At 42.4% G+C, this 18,714-nt stretch overlaps 1 protein-coding gene across 3 annotated transcripts in view; it reads left to right on the top strand.

Annotated features, from left to right (window-relative positions):
• The window catches only part of LOC140739090 (uncharacterized), a 209,094-nt gene that overhangs the window by 47,733 nt on the left and 142,647 nt on the right, over positions 1–18,714 (top strand). For all 3 annotated transcript variants that reach the window (XM_073067055.1, XM_073067038.1, XM_073067047.1), the window contains exon 7: positions 3,693–3,986. In XM_073067055.1, the coding sequence (XP_072923156.1) occupies positions 3,693–3,986 (294 nt within the window). The remainder of the gene's footprint in view (positions 1–3,692; positions 3,987–18,714) is intronic.

Here is an 18,714-nt window from a genome sequence, read left to right as displayed (position 1 = left end):
AATTTTATTTGCCGTAGGCATTTACGTGTATTAGGAATTTGCTAGTGTTTTGGTCAGGGGTGTGACATGCAAAAAGAAACAACATTCAACAATTATAAAATATTATGTAAAAAAAGGTTAAACATCATAGGTTGGAGACAAAATAAAATATACATAAGTACATAAACCCCAGCATATATTTACAATGTAAACAGCAGTGCATAAATAGCTTAAAGAATCTACAGTGCTCTGAGGAGTTAACAGATAGTGGGGTGTGGGGAGGTCTAACTAGAATGATTGATCACATTAACTGGCTGGGGGAGGAAACTTTTAAGATATCGTGAAAGCTTTTTGTTTTAGTCCTATAGCACTTTCTAGAAGAGAGCTTTTGGGAGTTTGCAGGTTGGTAGTGCCCGCAATGATTTTTCCTGTCTGCTGCCGTATCCTGGACGCATACAAGTCCTACAGTGTCTGATAGACTGCAGGCAGCCATTCATTGTTTTAACCAATTGTACCAAATAATAGATGGTGCATCTTTTGAATAAACATATTTTTTAAAAAAAGCAAATTTTAACAAAATGTTCTGTCTAAGACTTCAGCACATGTATAGCTAGAGTGATGAGACTTTTGCACCATACTATAGTAAGTTTATGTATTGCACTGTACTGCTGCCACAAAAAAAACCAAATTTCATGACATATGAGTGATGATAAACCTGATTTTGATATGGGGCTCTATTGTGGACTGAAAGTGAGAAGAGGGCAGGGAGATGGGAATCGTATTTGGGAAAAGGGAGAGGGGAGGGAGTGGGAAGCACCAGAGAGATATTCTGTTGTAATGATCATTAAGCCAATTGTTTGGAATCAAATGACCTTGCTTGGTGTCTCGGGGCTGGGTGAGTCTGCACCCATCTTGCCCCCTGCTCCTGGCGCTGCTTCTCTGCCACCTGTCCCACACCCTCCCATGGTGCTCCACCCTCACTGTTCCCAACATCCTTTGCTCCTGCCAGATTTACAAACTCGCTCTCTGCTCCGCATTGACAAATACTGTACTGGCCAAAAGTCCTAGGCACCCGAGATGTATGTGCCTAAGACTTTTGCATTCCATTGTAAGTTAAATAAAAAAACATAAGCTTTGAATTGTATGACAAATTTTCATGAGATATTTTTCTCCTGATGATTAGAATAGTCAGATTGTTATGACTAATTAGCTGTGACTTCAAAGTTTGAGATTTGTCTTTAGCACAGCGGGTTATTCTTTGGACTTATTTTACATTTTATTACTTGAATCTCTTTGTACTGTCACTCCCAAAGAGTAATTTACAAGTAGACCCACCTCCCGTTCCATAAATCAAATGTATTTCAGGTCAGATTTTCTTAGAGGTTTTTTGCAGAGGCTATGATGTTCCAAGTTAAGCACACTAGCAGGCTAGCACCTTGATTGTGTTATGGCAAGGGGGAGGGAGGTGTGTTTGACCTTCAGATCTGTCTAGCACCTGTGATTATCAACTTGAGTCTCTGTCTGGCCTTCGCTTTGAATTTAGTGCCCATTTTAAAAATACAGACTTTGTGATTGGCAGCTCATTATAGAACCTGCCAATTTTTCATTTGTACAGAGTTTTTAGTGTTTAAGTTGAGGTTGGGAATGAAGATGGTAGGCTGGCAGCAGAGCCCTACGATACGTATGGAAAATCAGTAAATGATGAAAGATCTAAAACAGAAGCAGGAAATACTGGAAATACCACCAGCAGGTTGTAAAAAAGAAAGACTGGTCAATATTTTGGCTACTTTAGTTAGAGTGCTTTGGCAAAGCTTCAAAGACCATCGATCCACTCTGTTATCTCATTGCCGATCACTAATGGAGATTTTCTCTTTAAACATATCCCTGTCAAACAACCACGGCATGACACTCAGGTGGTGATTTTATGTGGATTCTTGGAGAGAAACTGTTAACAGATGGCAAATTCTGAAGTGGAAAATGAATAAGTTTTTTGTCTCTGAGGAATGGCAGAAAAATTGGCCTCAGTGTAGAAAGTTGGTTGAGGGAGCACATAGCTCACCCGTAACCTTCTTTCTAAATGGTTTTAGCCTGTTCCTTCAGGTAATCAAATATGTGTGATGCAATATCTAAGTTGGACACAAATAAAATGAGGGAAATATCCTTCCACGTTGATCTTGGATGTTGACTTCCAGCAAAAATGTTTCTTGTTGGTGTGGGATTAAGATGTGCATTTGGGATAATCCCAGTTTTTATTTTCTGTTTTTTTTATTTAGATGCAGCAGGGTAACAGGCCCGTGCTGTCCAATTACACCCATGTGACCTATCCTGCACATTCTCCCCATGACCAAATGGATTTACCGTGGGAGTAAACTTGATCACTTGGAGGAAATCCACTTGGTCATGGGAGAATGTGCAGACTCCTTACAGACCGCAGTGGGAGTTGAACCCGGGTCGCTGTCGCTGGAACAGCATTACACTAAATATTCTGCTACTATCCCACCCCACCAAAGCTTGTTCTTTGGATCCACCTTTCCAGTTAAGCACCAATGTTAGATTCAATATCAACATTATTGTTATTATTATATCTAATAACAATATTAGATTTAATAACAAGATTAGGTGGTGGCACAGTAGTGTACGTTAGGGTTAGTTGTGGCCATAACATTTTGGCACTGGAAACAGCAACACTTGTGGGGTGCCCCCAGCACTATCCTCCTCGATATTATTTGACATAAATAATGCATTTCACTGTATATTTCAATGTACATCTGACAAATAAAGCTAGTCTTTATCTTTTATAACTCCCAATGTTTAGGAAAACAGTTAAGTGACACTATAATAAGCAAAAAAATAAGGCCTTGATAGAGTGGATGTAGAGAGGATGTTTCCTATGGTGGAAGAGGACACAGCCTCAGAGTAGAGGTGCGTCCTATTGGAACGGAGGTGAGGAGGAATTTCTTTAGTCAGAAAGTGGTGAATCTGTGGAATTCGTTGCCACAGGCAGCTGTGGAGACTAAATCTTTATGTATATTTAAGACAGAGGTTCACAGATTGGTCAGGGCATGAAGGGATATGGAGAGAGGGCAGGAGATGGGGGGTTGAGAAGAAAAATGAATCAGCCATAATGAAATGGCAGAGCAGATTCGATGGGCCAAATGGCCAAATTCTGCTCCTATATTTTATGGTCTAATGCCCCTGATATATATAAAGTTTAATTAATTAATATTAAAAAAATAATGAGGTAGTGTTCATGGGTTCAATGTGCACTTAGAAATCAGATGCTAGGGAGGATGAAGCTGTTCTTGAATCGTTGAGTGGGTGCCTTCAGGCTCCTGTACCAACTCCTCAATGGTAGCACTGAGAAGAGGACATGCCCTGGGTGATGGGGGTTCTTAATGGTGAATGCCGACTGAGTTTACACCTTTCTGCCATATACATTTACATCTCTTAGCAATTTGCTAAGTGTGTTGGTGTGACATGCAACAGAAGAACAACATTCAGTAACTATAAAGAATAAGGAATTATACCCAAATAAAGTTACAAGTACAGATATGGGAAAATGTGTACAAATACATTATTTACAATTTATTCCCTGACATTATTATTGAAAGAAGGGCACGTCCCTGATAGTGATCGTCCTTGATGCACCACTGTGTGTTTTCTCTGTGTTGCTGCAAATTTTGACGGATTTATTTTCCTCTGCTTTTCCACAGGGAATGTGTTCCACATCTCGGCGCCAGGAAAGCTGACGTTTTCAGAAGCCAGGTTGGCGTGCAGGCGCAGGAATGCTTGGTTAGCCACCACGGGTCAGTTGCACGCCGCGTGGAAGCAAGGCCTGGACCGCTGTGACTATGGCTGGCTGGCGGATGGCAGTGCGCGTTACCCCATCGTCCATGCCAGGATTCAGTGTGGAGGGGGGCAGGTCGGGGTGCGGACCAAGTACCGATATGACAACAGGACTGGGTTTCCGGATCCTAACACAAAATTTGATGCCTACTGCTTCAGAGGTAAGGCTATCCTTTTCTTTGAAGTTATGAGTAATATAGGATGTACCTTATAAATCCATTTTCACCTCTTGGAATGGTATTTGTTAATATAATAAGCAATGGGCCTGTTTTAGGTTCTTATTTTTTATTTCTTGAGATACAGCATGGAGTAGGCCTTTCTGGCATTTCAAGCTGCGCTGCCCAGCGATTTCCCCCAATTTAATCCTCACCTATGACCAATTAACTTACCAACTGTGGACTGGGAGAGGAAACCAGAGCACCCAGAGGAAATCCACAAGGTCATGGGGCGAACGTATAAACTCTTACAGGCAGCGGCGGCAAAGTGTTGTGCTAACCACTGCGCCACCCTGCCACCCCAAGGTTTCTTGTTCTGCCAGCAGTTAGCAGAGATTGCAACATATGGAGCAAGTATCATTATAAAATTCTTTTGAGCAAGAAAACAAGATTTCTTTAAAAATAATAAACACAAGAGATTCCTCTGTGGATGCAGGGAATCTGGAGCAACACACAGAAAAAATTCTGGAGGAACTCAACAAGTCAGGCAACATCTATTGAGGGGAATAAACAGTTGACATTTCTGACCAATGCCCTTCAGCAAGTCTGAAATGTCAATTATTTCTTCCCCTCAGTAGATGCTGCCTGACTTGCTGAGTTCCTCCTATATATTGTGTGTGTTTCTTTGAAGAAATTTCTTTGGTCTCTTGAGGAAGTAGAAACATTGGTGAGGCTAAAGAAATTTAGCACGTCCCTGTTGACATTTACCTATTTTTATCGACACTCCTTGGAATACTTCCCATCTGAATGCGTTATGTTTTGGTATGACAACTGCTCTGCACGAGACAGCAAGCAACTGCAGAGCGCCTGTGATAAAGCTTAGCATGTCATGGAAACTCTTCTCTTTACTGCCATCAGGGAGGAAGTGTAGGAGCCTAAAGTATTTACAAGGGATGATCTTCTCCCTGGGCACTGCCATAGACCATTTTCAGTGGGATACATTTTTACAATTTGGATCTCCGAATGTGGCAGGGCCCTCCCTCTCTTTATTGGAGAAGTTTGCCACTTATCATTGTGGAAGGTGATATTATGCCTCTTATTTATCTGATTGGTTGATTGACCTTTGTATCTGATGATGACAGATTTATGGAGTTAAATGTGAACTGCATGAAGAAACCTGTAGGGGAGAGTTTTTTAAACTGGAAAAGTTTTTCAACTGCACTGGGGCAGTTACTCTCTCTCGACCTTGGAAATCAGAGTCTTGTGGTACAAGTAGTTGTCACAACTGGGGTCTTCCTTGGTTGCAAGGGATGAATTACTTCTGGGCCTTGTCATGCCTTTCGCTTTCCATGAAGCACAACTGCCTTCTTGGCCATTGAATCTCACTGCTGGTCTCATCTACCCAGTCTGCCAGTGCTGACTTTTCATGGTAGGAGAGGCATGTGTCTCTCTTGCTGGGGTAGAGGGCCTGCCGGGCTACCCCTGCCTGGTTTTGCATGTTGAAGCGGTGTACCAGGGTGTGGCCGCTGTCACATGGAAACAGGTACTCGGAGTCACTGATAAGAAATGAGTGTCTGGGGGTCCAAACATGCGAGAGCTGCCACAGCATGGACGTGATATGCCCCTTCCCCAAGGTGCTTCCCCTCCCTGGACATCTCATACAACCTAAAAGCCTCTTATTACAGTGCTTTCAAAACCGAGGCAAGCAGAATTGGAGTTGATTGATTAATCGATAACTGGCTGTAATAAGGGAGACCATTTGACATAGGAGCAGAATTAGGCCTTTTGGCCCATCAAGTCTGCTCTGCCCCCCTATCATGATTTATTATCCCTCTCATCCCCATTCTCCTGCCTTCACTTCAGAAAGTTTGATGACCTTATTAATCAAGAACCTATCAACCTCTGCTTTAAATATACCCAAAGACTTGACCTTCACAGCCATCTGTAGCAATGAATTCCACAGACTCACCACCCTCTGGCTAAAGAAATTACTCTTCATTTCCATTCTAAATTGACATTCCTCTATTCGAAGGCTGTGCCCTCTGGATTTGGACCCTTTCACTATTGGAAAGATCCTCTCCACGTGCACTCTATCTGGGCCTTTCAACATTTGGCAGTTTCAATGAGATCCACCTCAGTCTTGTAAACTCCAGTGAGTACAGGCCCAGGTTCATCAAACACTACTCGTGCTTTAAACTTTTCATTCAAGGGATCATTCTTTTAAACCTTTGACCCTTTCCAATGCCAGCACATCCTTTCTTAGATACTAAGTACAAAATCAAAGACGATTTCAGGCTTTTTGAGACCCTAAGCAAAAGGTGTCATGGAACAGTGTTTTCTTCTGAGGCAAAGGTTATTTTGTATGTCTAGTAGTGATAGATTAACTTTGAGGCATCGGTGGGTGGAACTTGATGTTTGAGTCTCTGAACGAAGGGGAATTTTGCATTAGTCGTACACTGAGTTTCTGTGAGTAGTTCTTCAAATTGGGGCTCAGAGCTAAGTTTAATGTTTGGCGGGATGGTAGCATAGCGGTCAGTGCAATGCTTTCAGCACCAGCTGTAAATTAGGGGTTCAATTCCCACCGCTGTTCGTAAGGGTTTGTACGTTTTCCCCAGGATTGAGTGAGTCTTCTTCCGGTGCTCCGGTTTCCCCCCACATTCCAAGGACAGGCGTAGAATTGGTGTGTCTGTGGGCACGCTATGTTGAAGCCAGAAGCATGGTAACACTTGCGGGCTGCCCTGGAAAATAGTCGTTGATTCGATTTGGCACAAAATGATGCATGCTACACGCACATGTGACCAATCGAGCTAATCTTTTAAAAACATTCTTTAAAACTTTTTGGATCTTTTTGGAAGAAAAAAGTAAGGAAATGTGAAAATCCGATTTGTTTTATCTATTGCTAATATAAATCAAAATGGTCAATCTACTTTCATGTAAGGTTCGGATTTGCGAAGTTACAAAATAACAGCACATCTTGAACAAACCCTTTCAAGTTGGCAGGTGCTGGGAGTCTGACCAAGGTCTGTGGAACACCTGTTCTTCCTGTTTTTCAGAATTATGTCAGCTTCTTTAGTATCTCTGTAGAGTTGACTTGAGCCTTGTGCATCTGCATTCTGTCGAACAATGACATAATTCACTTTTAGGAAGGTTTAATTGCTAGAAACCTTTTGTTATTTTTTGTTTTGTTTTATTTATTTATTACCTTTTTACCTTTTTTTTTACCTTTTTTATTTTGTTTGTGGCATTTTTACCACCTCAGGTGTAGGGGGGGGGGGGGAAGGTTTGCACTGATCATTTTCTGGGCTGCCCTGTTGTCACCCACTAGGAGACGCAACACATTGCCCTGAATGATTAGCTAAGTTCTATCTCTTTTGCATAGAGGAGAGAGGATTTTACTGCTCTCCTATTTGTGACATTTATTTATTGATCGAGTTATGTACATTTTGTGGGCCGAAGGGCCTCTCTTGTGCTGTAGGTTTTCTATGTTTTTTTTTCTATACAGCACTGAATAAGCCCTTCTGGCCCTGTGAGCCATGCTGCTCAGCAACCTTCTGATCTAACCCTAGCCTAAACACGGGACAACTTACAATGACCAATTAACCAACCAACTGGTGCATTTTCACACTGTGGGAAGAAACCAGAATACCTGGAGGAAAGCCATGCGGTCACGGTGAGAACGTCCAAACTCCTTACAGGCAGCCGTGGGAAATGACCCCTGGATTTCTGGTCCGGTAAGGTGTTGTGCTAAGCACTACACTACCATGCTGCCCCCAGGAGCATTGTAGATGAAGGGCCTGAAGCATTGTTGAGGATCCCTACCACCCATCCCACAATCTCTCTGACCCACTACCATCAGGAAGGAGGTACAGGAGCATCAGGACTGGGACTGCCAGACTGGGTAACGGCTTCTTCCCTCAGGCTCTGAGACGAATGAGTACCACCACCGAGATCTCAGCGTTTACTGTTTACCTGTGCTGTGCGCTACATGCATTTTGAATTATATATTTTTTAAGTTATTTGTGGAAATATTTTGTTGATGACTGAAAACTTGAATTTAAACTTTAACTTTTTATAGGTTGGCACGGAATTGGTAGAAAGGGCAAGGGAGAATATGGAGTGAAGGCCTGACAGGCAAGAAGTATGAAACTAGGAAACATATAGTTGGGACGTTGTGTTGAAGTTGCACAAGATGTTGGCGAGCCCTAATTTGGAGTATTGTGCACCATTTTGCTCACCTACCTACAGAAAAGATATCAATAAAATTGAAAGAGTGCAGAGAAAACTTGTAAGGATGTTACTGGGTCTTGAGGACCTGGGTGATAGGGAAAGGTTGAATAGATTAGAACTGCTTCATGCTGCATCTCTAAATAAATATAATAAATAAATGCATTGCAATACACACAAGGTGCTGGAGGAACTCAGCAGGCTAGGCAACATCCATGGGTCCTGAAGAGGAGTCTTGCCCCGAAACGTCAACTATTTATTTGTTTCCATAGATGCTGCCTGACCTGCTGAGTTCCTCCAGCATACTGTATGTGATGCTTTGGATTTCCAGCATATTTAAATAAATTTTATTCTCTGTTGCATAGGAGAATGAGGGGAGATTTGATAAAGGTGTAGTATATAAAATTATCAGGGGTACAGATGAGGTAAATGTAAGCTGGCTTTTTCCGCTGGGGTTGGGCGAGACTAGAACTAGAGGTCATGGGGTAAAGTTGAAAGGTGAAATGTTTAAGGGGAACATGAGAAGGAACTTCAAAGGGTGATGAGAGTGTGGAATGAGCTGAACTGGCGGATTTGGGTTTGATTTCAACAATTAAGAGGTGTTTGGTTAAGAACAGGGATGGAAGGGTCCAGGTGTGGGTTAAAATTCTAGTAGTTTGGCACTTACTAGGTGGGCCCAAGGGGCTGTTTCTGTGCTCAATAACCCTATAAAACAGACTGGAAGATTTTGGATAAGGTATTTAGAAAGGTAAAGACCAACGAGAGAAAATGTAAATTAACACACACAGAATGCTGAAGGAACTTAGCAGCTCAGGCAAAGTCTATGGAGAGGAATAAACAGCCAATGTTTTGGGCCAAGACCCTTCATGAGGACTGGAAAGGAAGAGAGAATGTGGACCCCTTGTAGGCAGAGAGGGGAGAACTTGTAAAGCAGATTTTATTATCTAGTCTTCTGGGTCATAAGGACTTGAGGTATAGGGAGAGACTGATAAGCTGGGACATTTTTTCCTGGAGCGTAGGAAATCGAGGGATTACAGAGGTTTTAAAAAAAAGTCTTTAAGTTTAAAGATAAGGTAGATGGTTCATTTATTTTCCTCAAGGCAAGCAAGTCTGAAACCAGAGGGCACAGGTTTAAGATGAGCAGGGGAAAGATTAGAAGGGGGCCTGGGCAGTGCATTTTTTTCCATTCAAAAGGTATAATAAGAGCTAGAGGAAGTCTGCAGTGAGTTTGTACATTCGCTCTGTGACTTTGTGGGTTTCCTCTGCCTGTTCCAGTTTCCTGCCATAGTCCAAAGATGTACCAGTTGGTAGGTTAATGGTCACGATAAATTGTCCCGCAATTAGGCTAGGGTTAAATCGGGGTATTGCTGAGCGTGGTGGCTCGAAGGGCCAGAACGGCCTATTCAGTGCTGTATCTTAATAAATAAATGTAATTTGATAGTTTACACACCAAACGTAGGCTCATGTGATGACCTTGGTCAGTGTGGACAAGTTGGTCTGGAGCTCCTCTTTCCAAAGGCACTCATTCTTATTGTATAACAATGAGAATGTGGAAATTTCAGAGGAAGTAAACAGTTGCTTTCTTTATCTTCATGGAAGAAGATGCAAGAATAACTGAGATACCAGAAAACCACGGGCTTAGGAAGGAAGAGGACCTGAAGGAAGTGGATATTAATCAGAAACTATTCCAGAGAAGTGGTGACAATAGGAGGTGCTAAATTGCAAGGATCAAACAATTTGATTGGATTGCATTGTCTTTGGGCCAGATTGAAACTTCAGACCAGATTGAAGCAGTGGGGCTCGAGTCCAAAGCAATAAATGAACCAATGCTTAGTTGATTTAAGCGTCGAGCCTGATTAAAAAGAATAAGGAGTTGAGGCCAAGGTTGAAGGACAAACTGGTGTTCAGCTCACTATACTGCGGGTCTTTACTTGCCTCAGTGCTGAAATGACTCTGCGGCCTGTGGCCTAGAGCCATCGCACCCCCCTCAGCACTGAACTGGACCCGTGGCTGTGGACTTCGCGGATCATGTTCTGTGTATTATTTTGTTTACTTATTTTTATATTAACACGATCTGTTTTTTTGCATATTGGATGTTTGATGGAATTTTTTTTGTATGGGGGTTTCCCGTGGATTCTATTGTGTTTCTTTGCTTTGTGGCTGCCTGCAAGAAGATGAATCTCAAGGTTGCATACTTTGATAATAAATGTACTTTGAAATTTGAACTTTGATTCCCAGCGTTCTGAAGAGGTGATTGTGGAGACGGTGGATGCTCTCGTTACCATCTTTCTCTAGTTTCCTTCCCCATTCATAAAGTGTTCGGGTTAGTAGGTTACACACACAAAATGCTGGAGGAACTCAGCAGGCCAGGCAGCATCTATGGAAACAAAGTAGTTGATGTTTCGGGCCAAGACCTGCTGAAGGTCTATTCTTTTCCATAGATGCTGCCTGGCCTGTTGAGTTCCTCCAGCATTTTGTGTGTTGCTTTGGTTTCCAGCATCTGCAGATTTTCTCTTATTTGTGATTGGGTTAGTAGGTTAATTGGTCACACAGGGGTAACTGTGGCTCGTTGGGCCAGAAGGGCCTGTTGCTGTTCTCTATTTCTAAATGAAATGAATAATCCATAGATTCTGGCGTTATTCCTGAGAACTGAATGGTAGAAAATGTGACCCCACTATTCAGGAAGGGAAGAAGAGAGAAAACAGGGAAAAACTGTCTTGTTAAACTAACGTTGGCAGTTAGGAAGATACTTTAAAGTATGATGCAATAACAGAAAACCATGAAAAGAATAATAGGCTTGAACATTGTTCACCTGGGTTTATATAATGAAAGGCAGATGTGACTGTCAGTGAAAATCAGATGAAAATAAAAATCAGAGCTTAGCTTAAGTCCTTCATCGATGTGCTAGAGTTCCTCAGGGGTGTTACCTGTAGATTGGATGTGACAAAACTTGTGACTGTGGTTTGTTTGGCTTTCTGAAAGTATTTTATAAAGTCTCTCAAAGAAATCCTGTCAGTAAGGTTCGGGAAGCTGGAATCGGATTCAGGCTCAGTTAATTAATTGATCACATGTACATCGAAACGGACAGAGAAATGAGTCATTTGTGTTAACAACCAGCACTGTTGGGGGCAGCCCACAAGCGTCCCCCCACATTCCGGTGCCAACATAATATGCCCACCATGTTCAGCAGAACAACACGAGCAGCAAGAACAACAACAGGCACAACAGCAAAGCAAGTCACTTCCCCTCCCACTCAGCGACCCAGACAGGCCTCTATACATCTGAGCCATGATCTCGAAGGACACCTTGCTTCGAATGCACTCATTGGGGCAAATCTACTGATAAGGTGTTGGGGAGTTGGATAGAGAGGAAAGAATAGGTCCCTCTCAGTCAATGATCAGAAGGGCAGGCGAGGATCAGTGTTGGTTCCCAGCTTTCCACAGGCTCTATGGCGGAGGGGATGAAATGTCCCATTCAGATTTAGTTATTTATCACCTACAGTGGAATGTGTTCATTTGTGTTAACAACCAACACAACCTAAGGATGTGCTGGGAATAGCCCACATTCCTGCACGAACATAGCACGTCCACAATGTTCGGCAGAGCGACAAGCAATTAAACAACAACAACCAAACACGCCATTTTCCTCCCTCTACTTTGCAAGTTTCCTGAATAAATGGGCAAGAAATGACAGGTACAAAGTCATGTGGAAAATATCAGATTGACCAGACAGAAATGCAGAGATTGTATGAGATTGAGTAGATGCTGAAAGCGACCTCGGTATGATCAAAGAGATCTTCTACACCGTGAATACAGATGAGAAGCGTTGGTTTAATGTTGTCACATGTACTGAGATAGTGAGCAGTTTGTCTTCCATACTGTTCACACAGATCAGTTCATTGAGCTAGGACAAGGTAAAACTATAACAGTGTAGAATATAACAGAGAGGAAGTGCTGCGGGCGCCACAGTCGCGTAGCAGCTTGGGCGTCGCTATTACTGCTTGGGACTTTGGATTCAGAGTTCAATTCTGATGTCACCTGTAAGGAGTTTGTACATCCTGTGAAATGTGTGGGTTTTCACTGGGTGCTCCAGTTCCCACTCACAGCCCAAAGATGTACTGGTTCATTGGTTAATTGGTCATTGTGAGGGTTAGGGTTAAGTGGGGCATTGCTGGGGCAGCACAGCCCAAAGGGCTGGAAGGGCCTACTCCGTGCTGTATCTCTAAATAAATACATAATTCAAACCGTAAGGTGAGAGATCGTTAACAAAGTAGATTGTGAGGTCAAGAGCAAGCTGGAGAAAATCTGCAGATGCTGGAAATCTGAGCAAAACACACACAAAATGCCGGAGGAACTCAGCAGGTCAGGCAGCATCTGTGGGGGAAAAAAAAGTTGACGAAGGGTCGCAGCCCGAAACGTTAACCATACTTTTTTCCACAGATGCTGCCTGGTCTGCTGAGTTCCTCCAGCATTTTGTGTGTGTTGTAAGATCAAGAGACCATCTTATTATATTAATTTGTTTCAGAATCCATTCAGGACCTGGCCCACCTCCTGCGACTCCACACTGATCCAACAGGGGATTAATTCTCTTCCGTGGTTACCCTTTTGTTTTGAATAAACTTATAGATTCATTTTGGATTCTCCTTTGTCTTTTCTGCCAAAGTTATCTCATGTTGTCTTTTTACCCTGATTTCCCTCTCTTTCTAATCCCTCAAGTTTGTTAATCCCTGCTGCCTATATCTGACATATGCCTCTTTTACCCCCCCCAACTGGAGTCTTAATCAGTGCCCAAATATATATCACTTCTTACTGAATACTTTCCGGTGACTGGATTAACTCAACAATTTACTTCAAGCTGACACAAAGCTTGTGCTGTGCCAGCTTCTTAATGAATTTGTCAGAAAGTTGCACTCATAGAGTCTGACCATGGAAAAAGTCACTAGTGCAAGACAAATTAGATGTGTCAACCCACATGAACCAGAATTACAATACTGTATTTTTGAAAATGAAAGCACCTCCCTATGATAAATGGAAATATTAAAAAGAAAATGCAAAGGAAGTTTTTTTTTCAAGTAAACAGATGTTGGTGAGATGACTAGATGTGGTGAGTTAATAGATTTGTAGATTTTATTGGGAAAATCTGTCTCATCTTACATCACTGCCTGCTACTAGAAGACACCATAGAGAGGAGAGAGTGGATGGGGGTGGGGAACTAATGGAAAGCAGCTGTATCTGGAAGTGAGCTGTAAAAGCTGGAGTTTGACCTACAGAGCTCATCGAGAAAAGCTATTTACGTGGCCTCAGTGTAGATGAGTAAAAACTCTACAGCATTCAGTTTTATGCCATCGCCATAACAATCCCGCATTACACAGCTGTGCCGTGTATACTCGCTGAATGTTCCCACACTCCAGCATATCTCACAGAGTCAAAGTGCCAGCATCATCATATTACTTCATGACTACATCTGAAGACACTTTAAATCAGTTTAAGAACATAAAGCTGTACAGCACATACAGGTATTCGGCCCACTATGATGTGCTGACCTTTTAAACTAAGATCAATCTAACCCGCATAGCTAACTCCTAAACAGCCCTAGACTTTTCTTTCATCCATGTGCCTATCTAAGAGTCTCTTAAGTGCTTCTGATGTAGCTGTCCTGAGCACTGTCGCCTGGCAACACATTTCATGCACTCACCACCATGTGTAACGGAGAGTGATAGGCGGGATGCCTAATTCTGCTCCCATGTCTTATGGTCTTATCATCAAAGGTTGTGGGCAGAGGCTGGGGAGTGGGGCTGAGGAGGAGATTGTCTGCCTGGCGTCAGTGGTCGCATAACCAGGACTTGTGATATGCACCAGCTGCTCCTACGACCATCCACTAACTGCTCGCAAGGCTTCACGTGACCCTGGTTGGGGGGCTAAGCAGGTACTGCACCTTGCCCACGGGTGACCTGCAGGCTAGCGGAGGGAAGGAGTGCCTTACACCTCCTTTGGCAGAGACGTATCTCCACCTGGCCACCCTATACTCTCCTCTAATTACCTTTTTAAAAAAAAAAGGTAAAGTCACTGGCTAAATCTTGATCAATGTCCCTTTTCATCTTGTACATCTCTATCAAGTCACTTCACATCTTCCTTCGCTCCAAAGATGCATTCAACCTATCCTCATAAGACATGCTCTCTAGTCTAGGCAGCGTCCTGATAAATCTCCTGTAAACCCTCTCTGCTATGCTATATCTGTGGGAAATGTGGAAATTTGTTTAGACTGTTGATATGGAGCAAAGCAATAAAATTAACAGCCCAGTAACTGCATCTGGCATAACTTGTGAACCTCACTTGTGTAAGTTGGGCAGTGACCAAGATATAACTTGGGCTTCTTTGTCCCCTTCAGTATTCCACCAGAAGTTTTAAAGATTAGCTTTATTTGTCACGTACATTGAAACATACAGTGAAATGCATAGTTTTGCGTGGAGTCAAATCAGCGAGGATTGTGCAAGTGCTGCCATGCATCCTCCGCCAACATAGCGTGCCCACAACTCGCTATCCCTAATCTTTCCATCCTCTGGAGGTTCAACCCTAGCATCAGGACATCTTCAAGGAGTGATGCCACTAAAAGATATATGCATCATTAAAGATTCCCAGTCCAGGACATGCCCTCTTCTCACTGCTACCATCAGGAGGAGGTACAGGGGCCTGAAGGCACACACTCAACAATTCAGGACAGCTTCTTCCTTTCCTCCATCAGATTTCTGAATGGACAATGAATCCATGAACACTACCTCTCTGCTTGTTGTTTTTTCTTTTTGCACTATTTATGTAATTTAACTGTATTCTGTAGTTTACAATGTTTATGATTAAGTATTGCAATATACTGCTGCTGCATAAAACAAATTTCACAACATATATTAGGGATATTAAACCTGATTCTGCTTCTGAATGATTAAGATGGGAGATTTGTTCCTAAAGCCCACCTTGGGTATGTAGGCTCTCATCATGTTCTCTTCCAATGAAGCCTTTGCGAAACTGACTTCCACCTTAATGCTGTGTCCCTTTTGGGAACTTTATAACTCTTTCTGATCTTGGTCCTTACGAATGCCCAGGTGAAGCCCTGTCCTGCTCATGGGAGGTGTAGACTCTCCCAGCCAAGGGCAGGATCCAAAATATCTGTTTCCCAATGTCCAGAGTATTCTGGACCCTTGTCCATTTGTCCCTCCCTAATGATTTCCATCCTTTCACTTAACCTGCAAGTGGAACAAGTGCCAAAATTGCTGGAAGAACTCAGCTGGTTAGGCAGCATCTATTGAGAGGAATAAACAATTGACATTTTCCTTTCTGCCATGATCCACTCTAGTCGCCTATTAGATTCCTTCTTCTTCAGCTCTTAATTTTTTCCACCTATCACCTTCTAGCTTCTTACTTCATCCTCCCTCCCCATCCACCCACCACCCCTCTCACCTGCCATCTTGTATTCCTTCCCCTCACTCCTCCTCCTTATTTTTGGCTTCTTTCCCCCTTCCTTTCAAGTCCTGATGAAGGATCTCAGTCATTCTTTATTTCTCCCCATGGATGCTGCCTGACCTGCAACGTTCCTCCATCATTTTCTGTGTTTAAATGGCTGATTCCATGGATCCTCTGTCTAGGGTAGAGCAGGGTTTAAATGTGAATGTCAAGGAAATTTGACCTCATTCAGCTGCAGACTTAAGATATTGTTATGATTATTAAGAAGAAACAGCACCAGGTTGAAGACACAAAAGTTTAAAGTGATATGATCACTTTTGCTTTATTCCACAGTCAGGTGGACGGACCTCTGAATCACTACAGGACAATCTAAATGGAACAATTTATGTTGCCTTCATGGCAACTTTATCCCCACACACCTCATGAACACTGGAAATCCGGATGCAATCTGCACATGATTTTCCAGACATTTAAACTGCAGCAAAGACAGAAAATCTCTTCCAGAAGTAGTTCACTCACTGACATCTGATTGTAGTTAGTGCAAACAGATTTTCCATGGTGGCTTGGTCCTTAACAACAAAAATCTCTAAACGAAAGTTTAAGAAGTTCTCAGACTGCTCCATGGAAATGAGCTCACAAGTTCTGTCTGATTTGTGGACCTTTCACGCCCAGGATGGATATTCCCACAGTCACACTGACTTTGCATTGTTTCTGTACATTCTGCCTATGACAGGTAACATCTCAATTACACCAGAACACATAAATGGAGCAAATAGTATTAACATGCCATTTAGCGTGATGTTATTGCAGCTTATAATAGTGATCTATTAAGAGAAGTTCGGATAGGTACATGGAGGGCAGGGGTATGGACAGATATGGTTCCGGTGCAGGTTGATGGGAGTAAGCAGGTTAAGTGGTTCAGCATGGACTAGATGGGCCGAAGGGCCAGTTTCTGTGCTGTACTTTTCTATGATTCAGGATGTTGGAATTCGGAGTCCAATTCTGGCATCGCCTGTAAGGAGTTCGTACATCCTCCTAGAGAACATGTAGGCTTTCTCCCACACTCCAAAAATGCTTGGGTTAGTAGGTTAACTGGTCATTGTAAATTGTCCTGTGCTTAGTTTAGGGTTAGTAGGTGGGTTGCTGTGGTGGGACGCTTGTTGAGTGTTGTATTTCTAAATAATAATTAAATAAAAGGAATATGTTTTGTTGTACTCAAAAGACATATTTCACTGTATGTTTCAATATACATGTGACTAATAAATCTAATCTAAATCCAACCAAAATTTAATCCCATCCTGCATAACAAGTATAGGCTGATAACACACAAAATGCTGGAGGAACTATGGCGAGGAATAGACAGGCGATGCTTAGGGATGAGACCCTTCCTGAGTTTATTACTCTGGATTTCCAGCATTTCAGAGTCAGAATCAGGTTTAATATCATCGACATATGTTGTGAAATCTGCAGAATCTCTTGTGTTACTATATAGGCAGATATTAGCTTATTCGCAACCCCCCCAACCCGGCCTCTCATTTCACTGGCATCATTCAAATGATTCATTGAAGGTGGATTGAAATTTTTAAAAGAATGGCTCGTGCAATTAATTAAATGTCCAAAGAAGTACAGGTCAGTAGGTTAATTGGTCACATGGGTGTAATTGGGCGGTGTGGGCTCATTGGAAGGGTCTGTTACCATACTGATCTCTAAATAAATAAAATCAGTGCGGATATTTATCTCATTGGCAATGGCGTTTTCTAACGGCTCGTTATAACTCGAGAAAAATAGATTGGATCTGTTCGGACATTATTGTGTTGAATTCAAAACATGCAACAGATCAGAATCAGTTTTAATATCACGGGCATGTGTTGAGAAAGTTGTTGGTTTGCGACAGCAATACATCGTAATAAGAGCTATAAATTACAATATGAAGTTTATGCGTATATAAAAATAAATAAGTCGTGCAGAAAGAGCAACACTAGTGAGGTAGTGTTTATGGATCCACTGTCCACTCAGAAATACGATTGCAGAGGGGGGAAGTATCTGTTCCTGAAACAATGAGTGTGTGTCTACAGGCGTCTGTACCTCCTCCTTGATTGCTGCAATGAGAAGAGGGCATGTCCTGGGTGATGGAGTTCCTTAATGATTAATACCACCTTTTTGAGGCGATGTCTAGAAACTGTCATGAATGCTGGGGAAGTTTATAGCTTTCTGAACCCTTTTCTGATCTTGTGTAGTGGCCGCTCCATGCCAGACAGTGATGCCACCAGTTAGAATGCTCTCCATGATATATCTGTAGAAATTTGCAAGGGGATTTGGTGACATACCAAATCTCCTCAAATCCCAGATTTGAGCTGCCTATTTAGCAAAACTTCAAACAGTTTGAATGCTCAGCACAGTCTGTACATGAGGTTCATTACAGTTTTCAGATTTTCTAATTAAGTGCTGAGTAATCAATGTTATTTTAGTTTTCTAGTTGCCGTGATGCAATTGTCCATCGGGTCCTTGAACCAAAGGGGATAACGTCACTCAACTTCACTTGCCCTGTCATTGAAATGTTCTCACAACCTATGGTCTTTTCAAGGATGCCTCCAACCTGATTGCATGAATATCGATTTCTCCTTTGGGTAAAAATAATTCCCCCCTCCTACCCTCTTCTATTCCCTCTCTATCCTCTTACCTCCTCTCACCTGCCTATCACCTCCCCCCGGGTCCCCTCTTCCTTCCCTCTCTACTGGTCCATTTCCCCCTATCAGATTCCTTACTCTCCAGCGCTTTACCTTTCCCACCCAACTGGCTTTCACCTCTCACCTTCCAGTTATCCTCTTTCCCTTCCCCCTCCCTTTTTATTCTGGCATCTTCCCCCTTCCTGTCCAGTCCTGAAGAAGGGTGTATGTTACTCTGGATTTCCAGCATCTGCAAAATTGCTTGTGTTTATCAGCCACTAACCCTTATGGGTAACTACAGTCATTACAATTATGTGCTATATTCAGTATAATACTGAGTAACATGCATATCAACATTCTATAAATAAATAAGCCATTTAAAAGTATTCC

The sequence above is a fragment of the Hemitrygon akajei genome, chromosome 2 (genome assembly GCF_048418815.1).
Source record: "Hemitrygon akajei chromosome 2, sHemAka1.3, whole genome shotgun sequence".
Classification (NCBI taxonomy): Eukaryota; Metazoa; Chordata; class Chondrichthyes; order Myliobatiformes; family Dasyatidae; genus Hemitrygon; species Hemitrygon akajei.
This window is presented reverse-complemented; position numbering and strand designations above follow the sequence as displayed.